Raw genomic sequence first — 13,062 nt, forward strand, 5'->3', positions numbered from 1 at the left:
GGTCCCAGGCCATGGTCCAGGTCCAAAGCCATAGGTACGAGTACAAGCACGGAAATTGGGACTCAAGTAGGGTTATGGGTACTACAAGTCTTTAAAACAAATGGTACTTTAACCATTAATTATAGCTTTCTTACCTTACTAGGTTGTTTAGGTTTTGGTTTTACACTAATAAATACATCCAACTGTTCCATCATCTGAGCCAATTTGGAGGACTCCACTTCTACATCTTCTTTAATATCAAACATGAGCACCAGAGGTAAACAACCCTATAGAAAAAAAAAGTATTGCAAATCTTACTATTACGGTTACAATAATATTATAATAATTTCTTCTCATCCTACCTATTGTTATGCATATATGTATGTGTATCTGACCAAATTTAGCCACATATTTGTCCACTTTAACTTTGAAAATGCAACATTTTATGGCCATTTGTACCAGGAAAGTGATTCTGGTAGCCCAAGAACTAATTTTGCTCTGCTTCAAGTATTTTACAAGTCATCCCAATCCCCCAATATCAAAAGGAAATTGGTGCCACTGATTGGTAAAATGATAGTTCTTATTGTTAAATTGAACAGTTGGCAAACAGTCAAGTTCAAATGTTATTGCAGAAATCAGCAAAGAGGTCTGGCTGGAACCATATCATCTGAATGATTTGTTATAAACCTAGGCCTTTAAAGAGGAAGCCCAATCAGAGCAGTTCTTCTGGGGTGAACCAAACCTGCCTGGTTATCAAATTAATCAGTGACAAGGTTATCTCTGTATTTGACAGGTGCTAATTGATGAAATAACATTTTAATGTTTCAATAACATTTTAATGTTTTAAAAACATCAATTAGCACCTGTCATATTCACAGATAACCTTGTCACTGATTAATTTGATAACCAGGCAGGTTTGGTTCACACCATATGAACTGCTCTGGTGGGGCCTCCTCTTTAAATCTGACTTGATTTGATAGTACAAATGATCGTCACACATGCAACTTACCATCAATAAATGTCTTGCGATAATCACGGAATCAATGGATCCCGAGACAAACACTGAGCTTTTTCTTTGGGCATTATTTGGATCTGGGAAGTGTATGGTAGCCCCTGTGCCTTGCATGATCTGCTTGATGTTGAGACCACCCCTACCAATCATAAATTGGTGATGTTGCGGGGCTATTTCAATCTGTGTGCTCACTGGTAGAGTTACCTGGGGAGGGAAATAAAAGATACAGGTTATTTTCAGCACTACAATAAACACAACAATAATATTATACTCAACATCCAAAACTGATTTGATGCCTTAATTATATTATGCAGTTATTCATTTCTTCACGAGTTCTGCTTATTGGCTTTTTTTTTAAACCCTGTTGAAATGAAGTCACCTTAGGGGCTCCCCTCTCCTTCAAGTTGCCTGGATATGTCAGAAGATTTTTACCATACCTCATTTCATGCAAATCAGACAACTATGTTATGTTTTTGTCAATTAATGGCATGCCCAGCGGAGGTGGATTTTCTGTAACATCATGCAAAATTGCCTATTTTGGGCTTATTTCAGCCATACTCAGCCTCAAGTGTGCTCTTACATTTGAATGTTTCTGAGCATGCCATCGATGGTCATAAATAAACGGTAGAATTTCGTGTCCTGTGGCTTAGCCATGGACGAAAGAGATAACAGACCAACTCCAAACAGTCAAAGTCTCAGCATCACCTGATAATGAGGGCCGATTGTTCCATGAAATGCGACAGGCGAAACTGCTGCGCATGTACCACATATTTTTACAAAGCTCCAAGGCACACAAAGCTGGCGTGATTGTTAGACAAGAACCAATGAAAAATCGGCCCTCATGAATATGAGAGAATTCACAGCATACAAAACATGGGGGCTTTGACTGGTTGCGATTGGTCTGTAGTAGTCTGTGGGATAAATGACCAGACCTGTAGGTTACTGGTTCAAGTCACATCGCAGCCAACATATTGTATCTATGGACAAGGCACTTAATCCTGTTTGCTTCACTTCATAGACTCCTTGTCTGCGAGGACTGTCGGACCCCTTCCAACAACAACAATTATACACAGGAGTCTGGCCACAAGTCACTTTGAAAGAGAAATTGTCACTGCACCCTGTAAACACAGGGTGCAGTGATACTTACCCCTAAACTCCCTGTCAAATGTTCCATTAGCCTCAGCGTTCCTTCCTTCAACCCTGCAGCATTATTGCTAGCCCCTCGCACTGTCACCGTAGTTGAATACCCCCGTGATCTCTGCTTCATGTTGACCGACACATTATATGATTGTACAATTTGTTGGATGGTGGGAGAGTTCATATCTGGCATGGGGGTGCATGTTATGGGAAGCTCAAAGAATAGCACCAGAGGAAGTAATTCCTGCATGGGAGAAATAAATCATTTTTTGAAAAGTTATGTGATTGTAAAAATCCTCTTTAAGAGTGGTGTTTTTTAATTAACTTTAAAATGAGAACTTCAAGATATAACAAAATTAATTTATACCACTGAAATACACCAGAGAAAGATATCAATATTTTCAAAACTTTGAGATGGATGACATTATATCCGTTCGGGGGCGCTGTGAATTCACAGACTCCTCAAATGTTTAAACCACAACAATATAGGTAAACAACTGCATGTAAGCACCTTGAAAGAAAATTAGCTGAAAATGCAGTAAGAAGTTAGTGAGAGTATTTGAATTTACAGACGTTCTGTGAATTCGGAGGAGTCTGTGAATTCACAGTGCCCCGGAACTGATGTGGACACTAAATATACAGTTAACTATAAATTAGGCCTATTATCGATTTTATGTTCAGCAGGTATTGTCAGTGCAATCAATTTAGAGATTATTCTTAATGGAAATGAAAATCATGTGGACTGCATGAAACTTTTTTCATGAAGAGGATATAGTCTAGCTGACAATCCACATGAAGGTTGCTCCTTGAACATTGTATAGCATTGGACATAATATCATAGGGGTAACTGTGTATTAATGCTGTAATGAATTGTATAATATAGCACTCATCCCAAGTCAAGGATGGGTTAAATGCAAAATGCACAAGATTATGTTAAAAATGAGAAATACATCAAGTTATAATGTTACATAGTTTTTGACATTTATGAACAATTCTACTGTGTTCTGTAATTGTGATGCCCTCTATTGGAACAAGAATGCAAAGCTGAGGACCTTGCAGAGAACAATGATATTGCTAAGAGTTGTATCCAGCTCTGGCTGAAACACAATTATCTATACAATTTTTCACCCAGATGTGGCAGTGACGTCAGTGCACATTTCATTGGCTGCAGTCTCAAATTGCTAGTATTTTTCGCTCAAAACACTGGCGTACATACACACACACTTTAAGATGCTGCATTATACGCGAACGAAACAGCTGCCTCAATGTGTTGACGTCACTGCCACATCTGGGTTACTCCTTCATGTAATTATACACAAAATTAGGGTTAGGATTAGGATTAGGGTTAGGATTAGGATTAGCTTACACGAAATAATTACGAAGGATCGACCCACATCTGGGTGAAAAAATGGTATAGCATGTGTGTCCACAATAAGAAGAAGTAGAAGACAAAGGATTCAGTCATGGCTGGGGGGGGGCGTTCCTCTTCATAGCACGTTGATGTAGTAACAACACTTACCCTTATTTTAAATCTGGCTTTCTCCACCCCACACACCTGTCCAGCAATAGATACTTGGTTACTTTTTTTTTTTTTTTTACCCCTGTTCGAATCCGGGAAATTTATATGACATCCGGTGTCTTCCATTACTTTCTTAATAATATTTCCTCCTTTTCCAATCACATGCGAGTGCTCTGTGTAGGAGACGTCCATTTTTAAGGTTACTCTATTGCTCTGCAGAAAAAAAAGTTGAAGGAGAGATAATAATTCTGAGGGAGCAAGTGTGAAGTCTTAAGATTTTCTGGCAATGTGGCTTGTGTTGTGTTCTAGTTATGTGTTAGCCCTACTATAGGGCCTTTTAATCACACTATACCCCAAGCACTGCTAAAACCCAGTGACCGCTTTACCTGAAGGAGCGGTCATTGGGTTTAGCACTTCTTTGGATATAGCCAGAGCCTATGATATAGCCTGGTTTTTGGATTGCCACAGTCTAAAGGCTCTAAAGGGCTATTGTGTCTAAAACTGACATGTCTTTAGCAGCAGTGGCTGCTCCAGGAATGTTTTTCCAGAGGAAGGGCATGGGAGAAAAGCAAATTTAAGGAAGGGTAAAAAATCATGAAATTTCTGCAAAATTGTAATTTCCTATTTTTTTATATGGGGGGGGGGGGTAAGCAACAGGGGAGGGCAAGATCAATTGGGAGAGTTTGTTACACTTTTCACTGCACAAATTAACTCAATCAAATTACGATTTGATACACATTTAAATAATGTACCAAAAACAAGATCAAAACTTGCGCCTATTCTGTTACTAATTGATAGAATTTTGATACTGTCAAAATCAAGATTGTGGCAAGTTTCAGTAAGTGTGCAAGTCTGATATTTTCTGTTACTGTGGATTATAATTATTTGTGTACATGTAGTCTGCTTACCTTTGTGTCTAAAACTGACATGATTTTGTCTTTAGCAGATGCCACATTCCCTGGTTTCCCTGTGACTTTAATATGGGGATCTGAAAGACAAAAAAAATGGATATTTGTTAACTATCTTATAATAGGCTGAACAAGTCATCACATAATCTTAATTCCAATTCAACCATCATGCAACTGGGATATACATGTACATGTACATGTACATGTAAGAAGACAATCCTGGAAGCTCCTTCCCAGGAAGAAGTTTAGCATTAGAAGGGAACTTTAGCTTTCCCAATCAAAGACATACAATAAATTGGGTGGGGGATTGATCTTATCATTCCATATCCCAGCAAACATTGCAGTGCTTGGCCAATAAAGTCCAATACTGGGTCCCGGAATTGGGCCAAAAAAAAAAAAGGGTTGCACACCTGTGTCAGACTGGGCCAGTACTGGTGCTAAACTGGAAAAGTATATTTGCTGGTTGAGCCTGAACTTACAGAGTCATGAAAGAGTATGAGTGAAAGGGGGAAAGGGGAGAACAAGCTCGATAACAGAAATTTTTACTTGTCCAGTTTAGCATCAGTACTGGCCCAGTATCACACCGGTGTGCTAACCGTTATTAGACTAATTCCGGGGGCCCAGTATTAGACTTTAATATTGGCCTACATTACAGTACTGCATGTTTGCTGGATAGGAAAGGAACATTTTTCCCAGGCCTGCATACCATACAAACAAGACTTGAACTACATGTATGTAAGCAATATGACACAATACAATTTTATAACATGGCTAACCCGATTCTCTGTGCTTTTCTGTTTTGTACTACTTTTTTGATTGCATTAGACATGCAAATATCACATGAACAATGTTTTTCAATGCATTACTGTGAATTAAACTTAAAAAGAATACAAAAATGTTCTAACTTCCAAAAAACTTGCAGACCCCTTGGTGTCACCATACAATGTATAACAATTAACATTGAATGCAAAGTGTGACTAAAACACCTATGTAGCTTGGGTATCACACCAGTAGCAAAATAACTTGCATGGCAATTTCAACAACATTTCATCACAAACGGAAACTATCATTGTTAATTTATTTGCTATCTGCAACCCAAAAGGTCTCATGCATTGTTATGTATGTCTATTTTATATCAAGGAAATGTACACCTGTTTTAGTATGTACACTGAAAAGTTGGCAAGAAAATTATACAACAACAACAACAACAACATCAACAACAACAACAACAACAACAACAACAAACAGGTATTTAGGACGCTATTCACAAGGTACCATAGCGTTTACAACCCTCTCACATCATAAAGATTTTTTTCTCTAAAAATTTCACACAACAGCTCCTACTACTTCCGATCAGACCCATACTCAGCCCCCCTCCCCAGAGAAAAAATATGAAAATCCACTTTTCAGAGAAAAAATGTTCAAGAAGAAACAACTTTTTCAAGTTACATGTAGTATGTTTAAAATATCCCTCAAAAGTTCAGGGATTGAAGTCCACTTCTTGCTAGCTCTAAGGTAGAGCCTCTGCCACTAGTACCCATAATACACAAGCAAATATAAGATCTGCTTCTACCACATCCACACTCAATCTGAGTTCTGGGGCTGCGGGGGAGTTTTTGGGGGACACATTTTGGAAATTCCACAAAAAATCCTGTGCAAAACTACAGACACCCATAAAAAAGCAGCATCAAAATCCAGTATTCTGCTGCAGTACCAGATTTGTGAGAAAAAAGCAAGAACAATATTGTCTTGAATATTTATTCATGCCCTTTTCTTACTGATATTATGCAGTGTCATGCCTTTTCATTATTTTAGCATCCCTTTACTCACCTCTAGGGTTACTCTCATAGGGTTACATCAGAGAAGATCTCTTACCCTTCCCAGAATCCTTTGCAACATATGACACCACTTCGAAAATCAAATGACACTCCTATTTATTTGCACAGACATTTCACTTCCCTGCTGTAAACATGGCTTTTTCATGTTGAGAATAGACAACATGGGACGATAGGCAACAAATTACCATAATTTCTAAGGTTAGGATGTGCTCTGATCATCAAGATACTTTTTGTTACTAAAGACCCATGTTGAACTGCATAGCCTACAAACACCGAAAAACTATAAGAACTAAAAAATAATGCATCGTGGGAAGTGTAATACATCTTCTCTGGGGTTACATAATGTGTGTCAATTGACAGTTTGTGATGCCATCAAGCGCATGCAGCGAGTCGGATGTTTTGAAAGTTGATACAGAGGTATGCTCACTAGACAAGCACACAGGTCTCTTGTTTTCAATTTACTTTGTTTATAGTTCATATCTTAGCAACAGCAAGATTGCAACAAAATGTGGCATCCATGTTTTAAAAGTATAGGCCTATACATGTATGGGATGTGCTGGCCACATAGAGCAGGGATCCACAACAGAGGCCCTAAAGCAAGCCCACAAAACTCACCCGTTAGTCAATCCCCTCCTGTGACTGCTTATGGATATTGTGGTGCTTTATTATTCTCTACATTTTAAAGAGGCACTTTTTAAAACATGTTTATTGGAATTCAGTTGAGGAGTAATGTGTTTCCCAGCCCTAGAGAATGGAGTGGGTTTCTACAGAAATATTTAGACATTTTGGATCAATGTTTCAATAAAATCACCCTAAAAGAGTAAAATTCAGCAGTTTTTTAGTACAAATTCCAAGTGTCCCCCCCTTGAGTATTAAAAAAATAAATTCAAATAGAAAATTCAAACTTGGAAGTAATTGGTTTTGGTCTCATTTTCAGTGGCGTGCGCAACACATTGAAAGTGGTGGGAGCTGGTGGGGCCAGGTTGTTCAGTTCCCCCGAATGGAGTCTGATTAGGAATGTAAGGTGCGAGCTATGCCCGCACTGCGAGCGGCTTGCCGCAAAGCCCCTCACAAGTAGGGTCAAGGGGCCCACCTTAGGGCCACTGGCAGGGGTCCAGGTGGCAGCGCCCCCGGAAGCTCTGGGGTTTTAGCATTTTAAAGGCCAAGGAATCCTATTTTGAGGGGGCAAATTTTGACGTTTTGCACCGTCCCCCGAATGACCAACAAAAGTGGGGGCCTGTGCCCCCCCCCCCCCCCCTCTGCGCACGCCACTGCTTATTTTGCTTGATTTCATCTCATATGAGTCTGTAGCAGCAAGCATATCAGCTATAGACATCTAGAGAACATAATACGAGATGCTGTGGTTACATCTGCATCAATGAATCACTGCTATTCTTATTCCTCCTACTGAGATACACACATAACACCATTGTCCAGTGAAATTCATCTGTCAAGGACTGGTTTGTCACCAGTGGAACTTGATATATGTCCCCATCTTGCCTGGGGACATTTGAAATTGATCGTATAATTTAAAACAATGATCTTGATTGCTTCATTAACCATTAAGAGAGTCCTGGAGAGTGTCTTGTACTAAGCATAGAAATGAGTCCATGGTTATACTGTACAGTAGCCTTCATGTATGCAAGGAGCTTTAACTGATAGTTTTTGAAAATTTTAGAGAGTCACATGCCATGATGACCCTCCAACATGTCCAAAAAAAATGTCCATGTCTAAAATGGACCCAAAGCAAGTACCATGCCGATGCGGCCATTTTTCTACCCAAAACAAGTACATTGTTCTACCCAAAACAAGCAGAATTTTACTCAAAGTGAATACCTTGTTCTACCCAAAACAAGCATTTACCCAAAGCAAGTACACTGTTCTACCCAAAACATGCAGTTTTTTGTGTTCTCATATAGGTCATGTCTTCCATAGTGGGTAGCCCAATTTGTAGTGGTCGCACAGGTTGACAATATATTATTCTGGAAATACAAATTGACCCCATTAGTTTCATATTAGAACTATCAGAGCAGAAAACTTTAATGAACACTATTTCGCAGGCTATATACATTGTAGGAAGCTAATCTGCATAAAAATATCCAGTTCATTGTATGCAACAAGTCATTTCATATGCGGAAGGTCAAGCAAGAATCAAATTAGGCCAAGTAAAATTAAAAAACATGTTTCACGTCCGGGTTTTTGGAAAAAAGGAGGAAGAGGGGGCTTTTTATTTTTTATTTATTATCGCAAAATCAGTGTAAAATCGGTGTACATGTAAATACCCATAAATTAGCTGTTTTAGCACTATACAATAATGCCTGGAAAAAGGAGGAGGCCTCTTTTTATTTGTTGTTCTGAGAGATAGTCCCCTCTATCTAACTATCACAAAACCTTATAAAAGTGTTTCTTGTATATTAGCAAGGCTATAGAAAGCATCTCTACTTCCTAGACATATTTTTTGAAAAGTTATAACTGAATTTCAAAAAATAAAAATAAAATTGAAGAAACCTCAAAAAAGGAAGCGGGAGGGGACGTGAAACATGTTTTATTTTTTATTTGGCCTTATGTGACTTCTTTTTTCTTATTAACCCTAACACTACTAGACCATACAAAACAATACAGCACAATGTGACCGCAAACCCATGCATCCCAAATGATGTGATTTCAATCCTGCCAAAATATATATGTGTTTAAACAATTGGACCGTCTTACACCCTCTAATTTGCATAATTAAGTAGTATTTCTGCAAATTAGCTCATTAATTATGCAATGATGCAAATTACAGGGTGGCTAGAGCCTAGACAATATAACAAATTAGAACTAAACACTTTGACGAAGTTTCAAAGCAAAAGTAATTTGAACATAATTATGCATTGATTGTGAGCAAAATATTGGCAAAAATTACATATTGAGCCTTTGCAGTCATTTTAGCTCATTCACTACATAGACTATTGAGAAAAACAATAAGCTACAAAGAAAATATAAATTGATGTATTATGAAAACCATGTCCAATTTGCTCCAAACAAAAAGGCATATTAACCCTAGTCAATTAATCTGTTTTAAAACATTATACTCAGAGCATTTCCTAATTTCCAAGAAATATCCTCATATTCCACGTCGAACTATTACAACTTAATGTAAAATGTCCAAGTTTGTCTTTAAAAAAAATATCTAGCAGGCTATGTTAGCACATATGCTTTTAAAGGTGTAAAAACTGAAGTTTGATGATTTTTACGATTTTCCGAATGAGCAAATCTCTGAATAGGCCTTTCAGTGACCATTTCACTGGACATCTCTGCCATTTTATACATTTCAATGTGCGAAGGTAAGATTCCACATAATATACATGTTTCAATTTTCTGATGAGCAGGTAGCAGTAGTAAATATTCTGGATAAAAATCTACAAATAATGTTCTTCAAACATGTCATGAAAAGCAAAACGCACACATTTTGAATTCTGGGAATATACAGACTATAGACTATTGACCCTGAGCACTGCTGATAAAAACATGTAGTTTTGGCATCACTGGCAGACTATAGTCTACACTCAAAGAATAGCTAGGCACGCATAAGAACCCTTCAGCTCTCCTTCAACAAGACCTCCTCGATGAGAATACAAAATATATTCAAAAGTTTGCTTCCAAATTCCAATGTTCTTATTATAATTATATGTATCAAGTTGTCCCTGCTGCCGTACATGTAGCCAAACTATTCTGCACTCCATTTTGGCTTCTTCAAGACAGTGATGTCAGTAGTACTTTTGTCGCAGTCTGCGTGTGTACAGATGCACCATCTTTGATCACGCATAAGCATACCAGGGTTCCATTTCACTAAACTTTATGAAGCTTCGTAAGTCTCGAAATCGTTCATAACTTACGACAAGTCTTAAGTTCCATTTCACTAAACTTACTTGTGAACTGCATCCTTCATAAGTAATAGAGATTTACTACAGGGACCCTTCGTAAAGTTACGTCTAGTATCATTATTTTAATGCAATTTATACTATACTTTGATCAGCTCGTAATCGGCGGGCCTTATAACATCGCGGATTAATATCAATATGTTTTATTTTGAGAAGTGTCTTGTGGTATCTTGCCAGAAGCATCATAAGATATTCATTGAAGTTATAATACTTTGCCTACTTTCTTTAACATGCAAAATATAGACCATTCAGGTCAACTATATCACTTTTAATGGCGGTCTACTTTTCGGCATAGTGGTAAAAACCCAACAATTCCCGCCGAGCTGATCAAAGTATAGTTGATAAGGTACACTGATTCAACATACCAGAGCACCATATAGTATGAATATTACGCAAAATCTTTAATAAATCAATGAAAATCAGGTTTTTGCGCCATATCTCAATAACATCAATTTGTCCCATACTTCCTTTTGACATCGCAAAAACTTATAGATTCCAGAGATTGAGGGGGCCTGGCTTTCGGGGCCCCATGTTTACATTATGTTGTTGGGGAGCAAGGCTCGAAATAAGCAGATCTGGACCAGGAGCCACACATTTGGAAAAAGCGGCTCCTGGTCATGTGATTATCTAGTAAACCAGGAGCCATTTTTAAAGAGCTAAGAGTCATTTAAATGTTAATTGTACACATTAAATACAAAACCCGCTTTATATACCAGGCTATATTCTTAAAAAAATGTAAAGCCTGGTTTACAGGATTTTGGTGTAGACCAGAAGCAAAAATGTTATGACCATTGGGTAAATGGCTCCTGGGTGCCTGCTTTCGAGGCTTCTTGTGGGAGTCCTCTTTTTACCATTACTGCAATTTTCCAAGAGAACCTGGCCCCCCTGGCATGATGAAATGTGCAGGAACTAAACAAATGAAATTTTGTCTACTCAAAACATCACTTTCATACGACTTCCTCTTTCAATTTAGGTGTCCACTCTTTCCATTTTGAGATGCATTAATAACAATACCAGCTAGCTGTTATATTTGGGTGTGTTAACACTGGTTAAGGCCAACACTATTGGCACACAAGACTTACTAAATGTGCAAACACTTGACTAAACAGAAATAGCAGAAAGTAGAATTTCTTTTACTGTGATTCAAACTAAAGTACTGTACCTTGTGGCCAAAACAAATAATCAAAGTATGTTTAGCCACTGTCTTTCCTATATATACATGGGTAAGAAATAATACTACTGGGTATAATCGAGGTTTGTTGCTAGGATGCTTGGAAACAATGATGTTACAATATACAATTTGTATCCTCTCACTTTTAAGTCACAACAAAGTATTCATAACCTCAGGAATAGACGCAATGTGTGTGATCCAATCATATTTTGTAATTTGTAAACAACCGAATGCAAATTTCATTAAGATCTCGCAACTGATCGCAAAGTGCGTAGTATTTTCCAATGTTGCACATAAATAACCCAAATTTGCGTATCGTTTCTTAACACACAAACAAGCGTGTGAAATCACCTCGAGCAAGCCCACATACTTGTGCATCGTGTATTAAATGTGCATCTGTTTCTTTTAAACAAAAACAAAAAGTTATTTTCATGAAACATATTTGTAAAATGGTAGTAATGAATGACAATAATATTACTTTGCACCATCTGTTTTACATTCATTGTGTGAAATCATTGGAGTTTGTGTATAGCAATGGTGGCGGCAGGGGGAGGGCAAATTCCCAAAGTCAGAACTCTTTCCCCAAGTTGCCCCCTCCCCTATAAAAAGCCAAAATTATGATAATTTTCACTTTATATGCGGCAATTTTGCGCAAAATGTGTTCATTTTGCCCCCCCCCCAGTGCACCAAAAAAATACCTTTCTTAAACCTTTATATATTTCATATTTAATTATAATATGGAAATTAAATATAATTTATTTCCATGTTTTATGATCTTACCTCTCTGCCTGAAATGAGACATCTTGACAAAGTGTTAGTAAAAATATCCAATGTAAAATATCCTAAAAATGGATGCCTGCACCGCAAACTGTATTGGTATCATCAACAGTTTCAGCTAAATCTGACCAAACCATGGTCTTGCAAAGTTAATACTGATCCTCTCTGGTATAAAGCATTCATATGCAGATAATTTCTTTCAATAGCAGCTATGGATTGACTCATCCAACTCATACAATAATGTCCAAAACTTTTTGTGAAAAGTACCCGATGACTAATGTTTTAGTTCGGCACTGCTGGAGCATGGCGAGATACTTTACATGTATCCTATAGTATAACACGTACTGTGGTGAGAGTGTTATTATTTAACTATTTGAATCGAAATGATGTCATCATGATGCAAAAAGTTCAACTTTCAAGTGACAAAAGTGCGAAACCATAGTCGGAAAAACTCCATTAAAACATCTAGACTTCATGAAGTTGCAAAAAAGTGCCAAAAAGCAACACAAAACAATTTTGCACTAGTTTGTTTGCATTCGGCCGAGTTATGTTTTTACAAGTTTAATGAGTAATTATTTCCACTGTGTTTGCTTCTATAGTTGCATAAGCTTGAATAACTTCAATGGTGTCGAACTTCCAAAATCAAAATAAGAGCTTGTAAAACATTTCCACACTGCAGTTTATGGCAAAGTATACTTCATGTACATGAATGACCACCATCACCGAAATCAAATCAGTTTTTCATGTCACGACACCCATTCCATGTTATTACACTCCACTAACATATCACAAAAGACA

General features: G+C 37.6%; 1 protein-coding gene across 1 annotated transcript in view; it reads right to left on the minus strand.

Annotated features, from left to right (window-relative positions):
• Window positions 1–13,062, minus strand: part of LOC140171825 (protein bicaudal C homolog 1-like) — a 134,175-nt gene that overhangs the window by 25,062 nt on the left and 96,051 nt on the right. Inside the window, 5 exon segments of the mRNA XM_072195158.1 lie at window positions 135–266; window positions 989–1,195; window positions 2,139–2,372; window positions 3,648–3,860; window positions 4,556–4,635. Coding sequence (XP_072051259.1) covers window positions 135–266; window positions 989–1,195; window positions 2,139–2,372; window positions 3,648–3,860; window positions 4,556–4,635 — 866 coding nt within the window.

The sequence above is a fragment of the Amphiura filiformis genome, chromosome 15 (genome assembly GCF_039555335.1).
Source record: "Amphiura filiformis chromosome 15, Afil_fr2py, whole genome shotgun sequence".
Lineage (NCBI taxonomy): Eukaryota > Metazoa > Echinodermata > Ophiuroidea > Amphilepidida > Amphiuridae > Amphiura > Amphiura filiformis.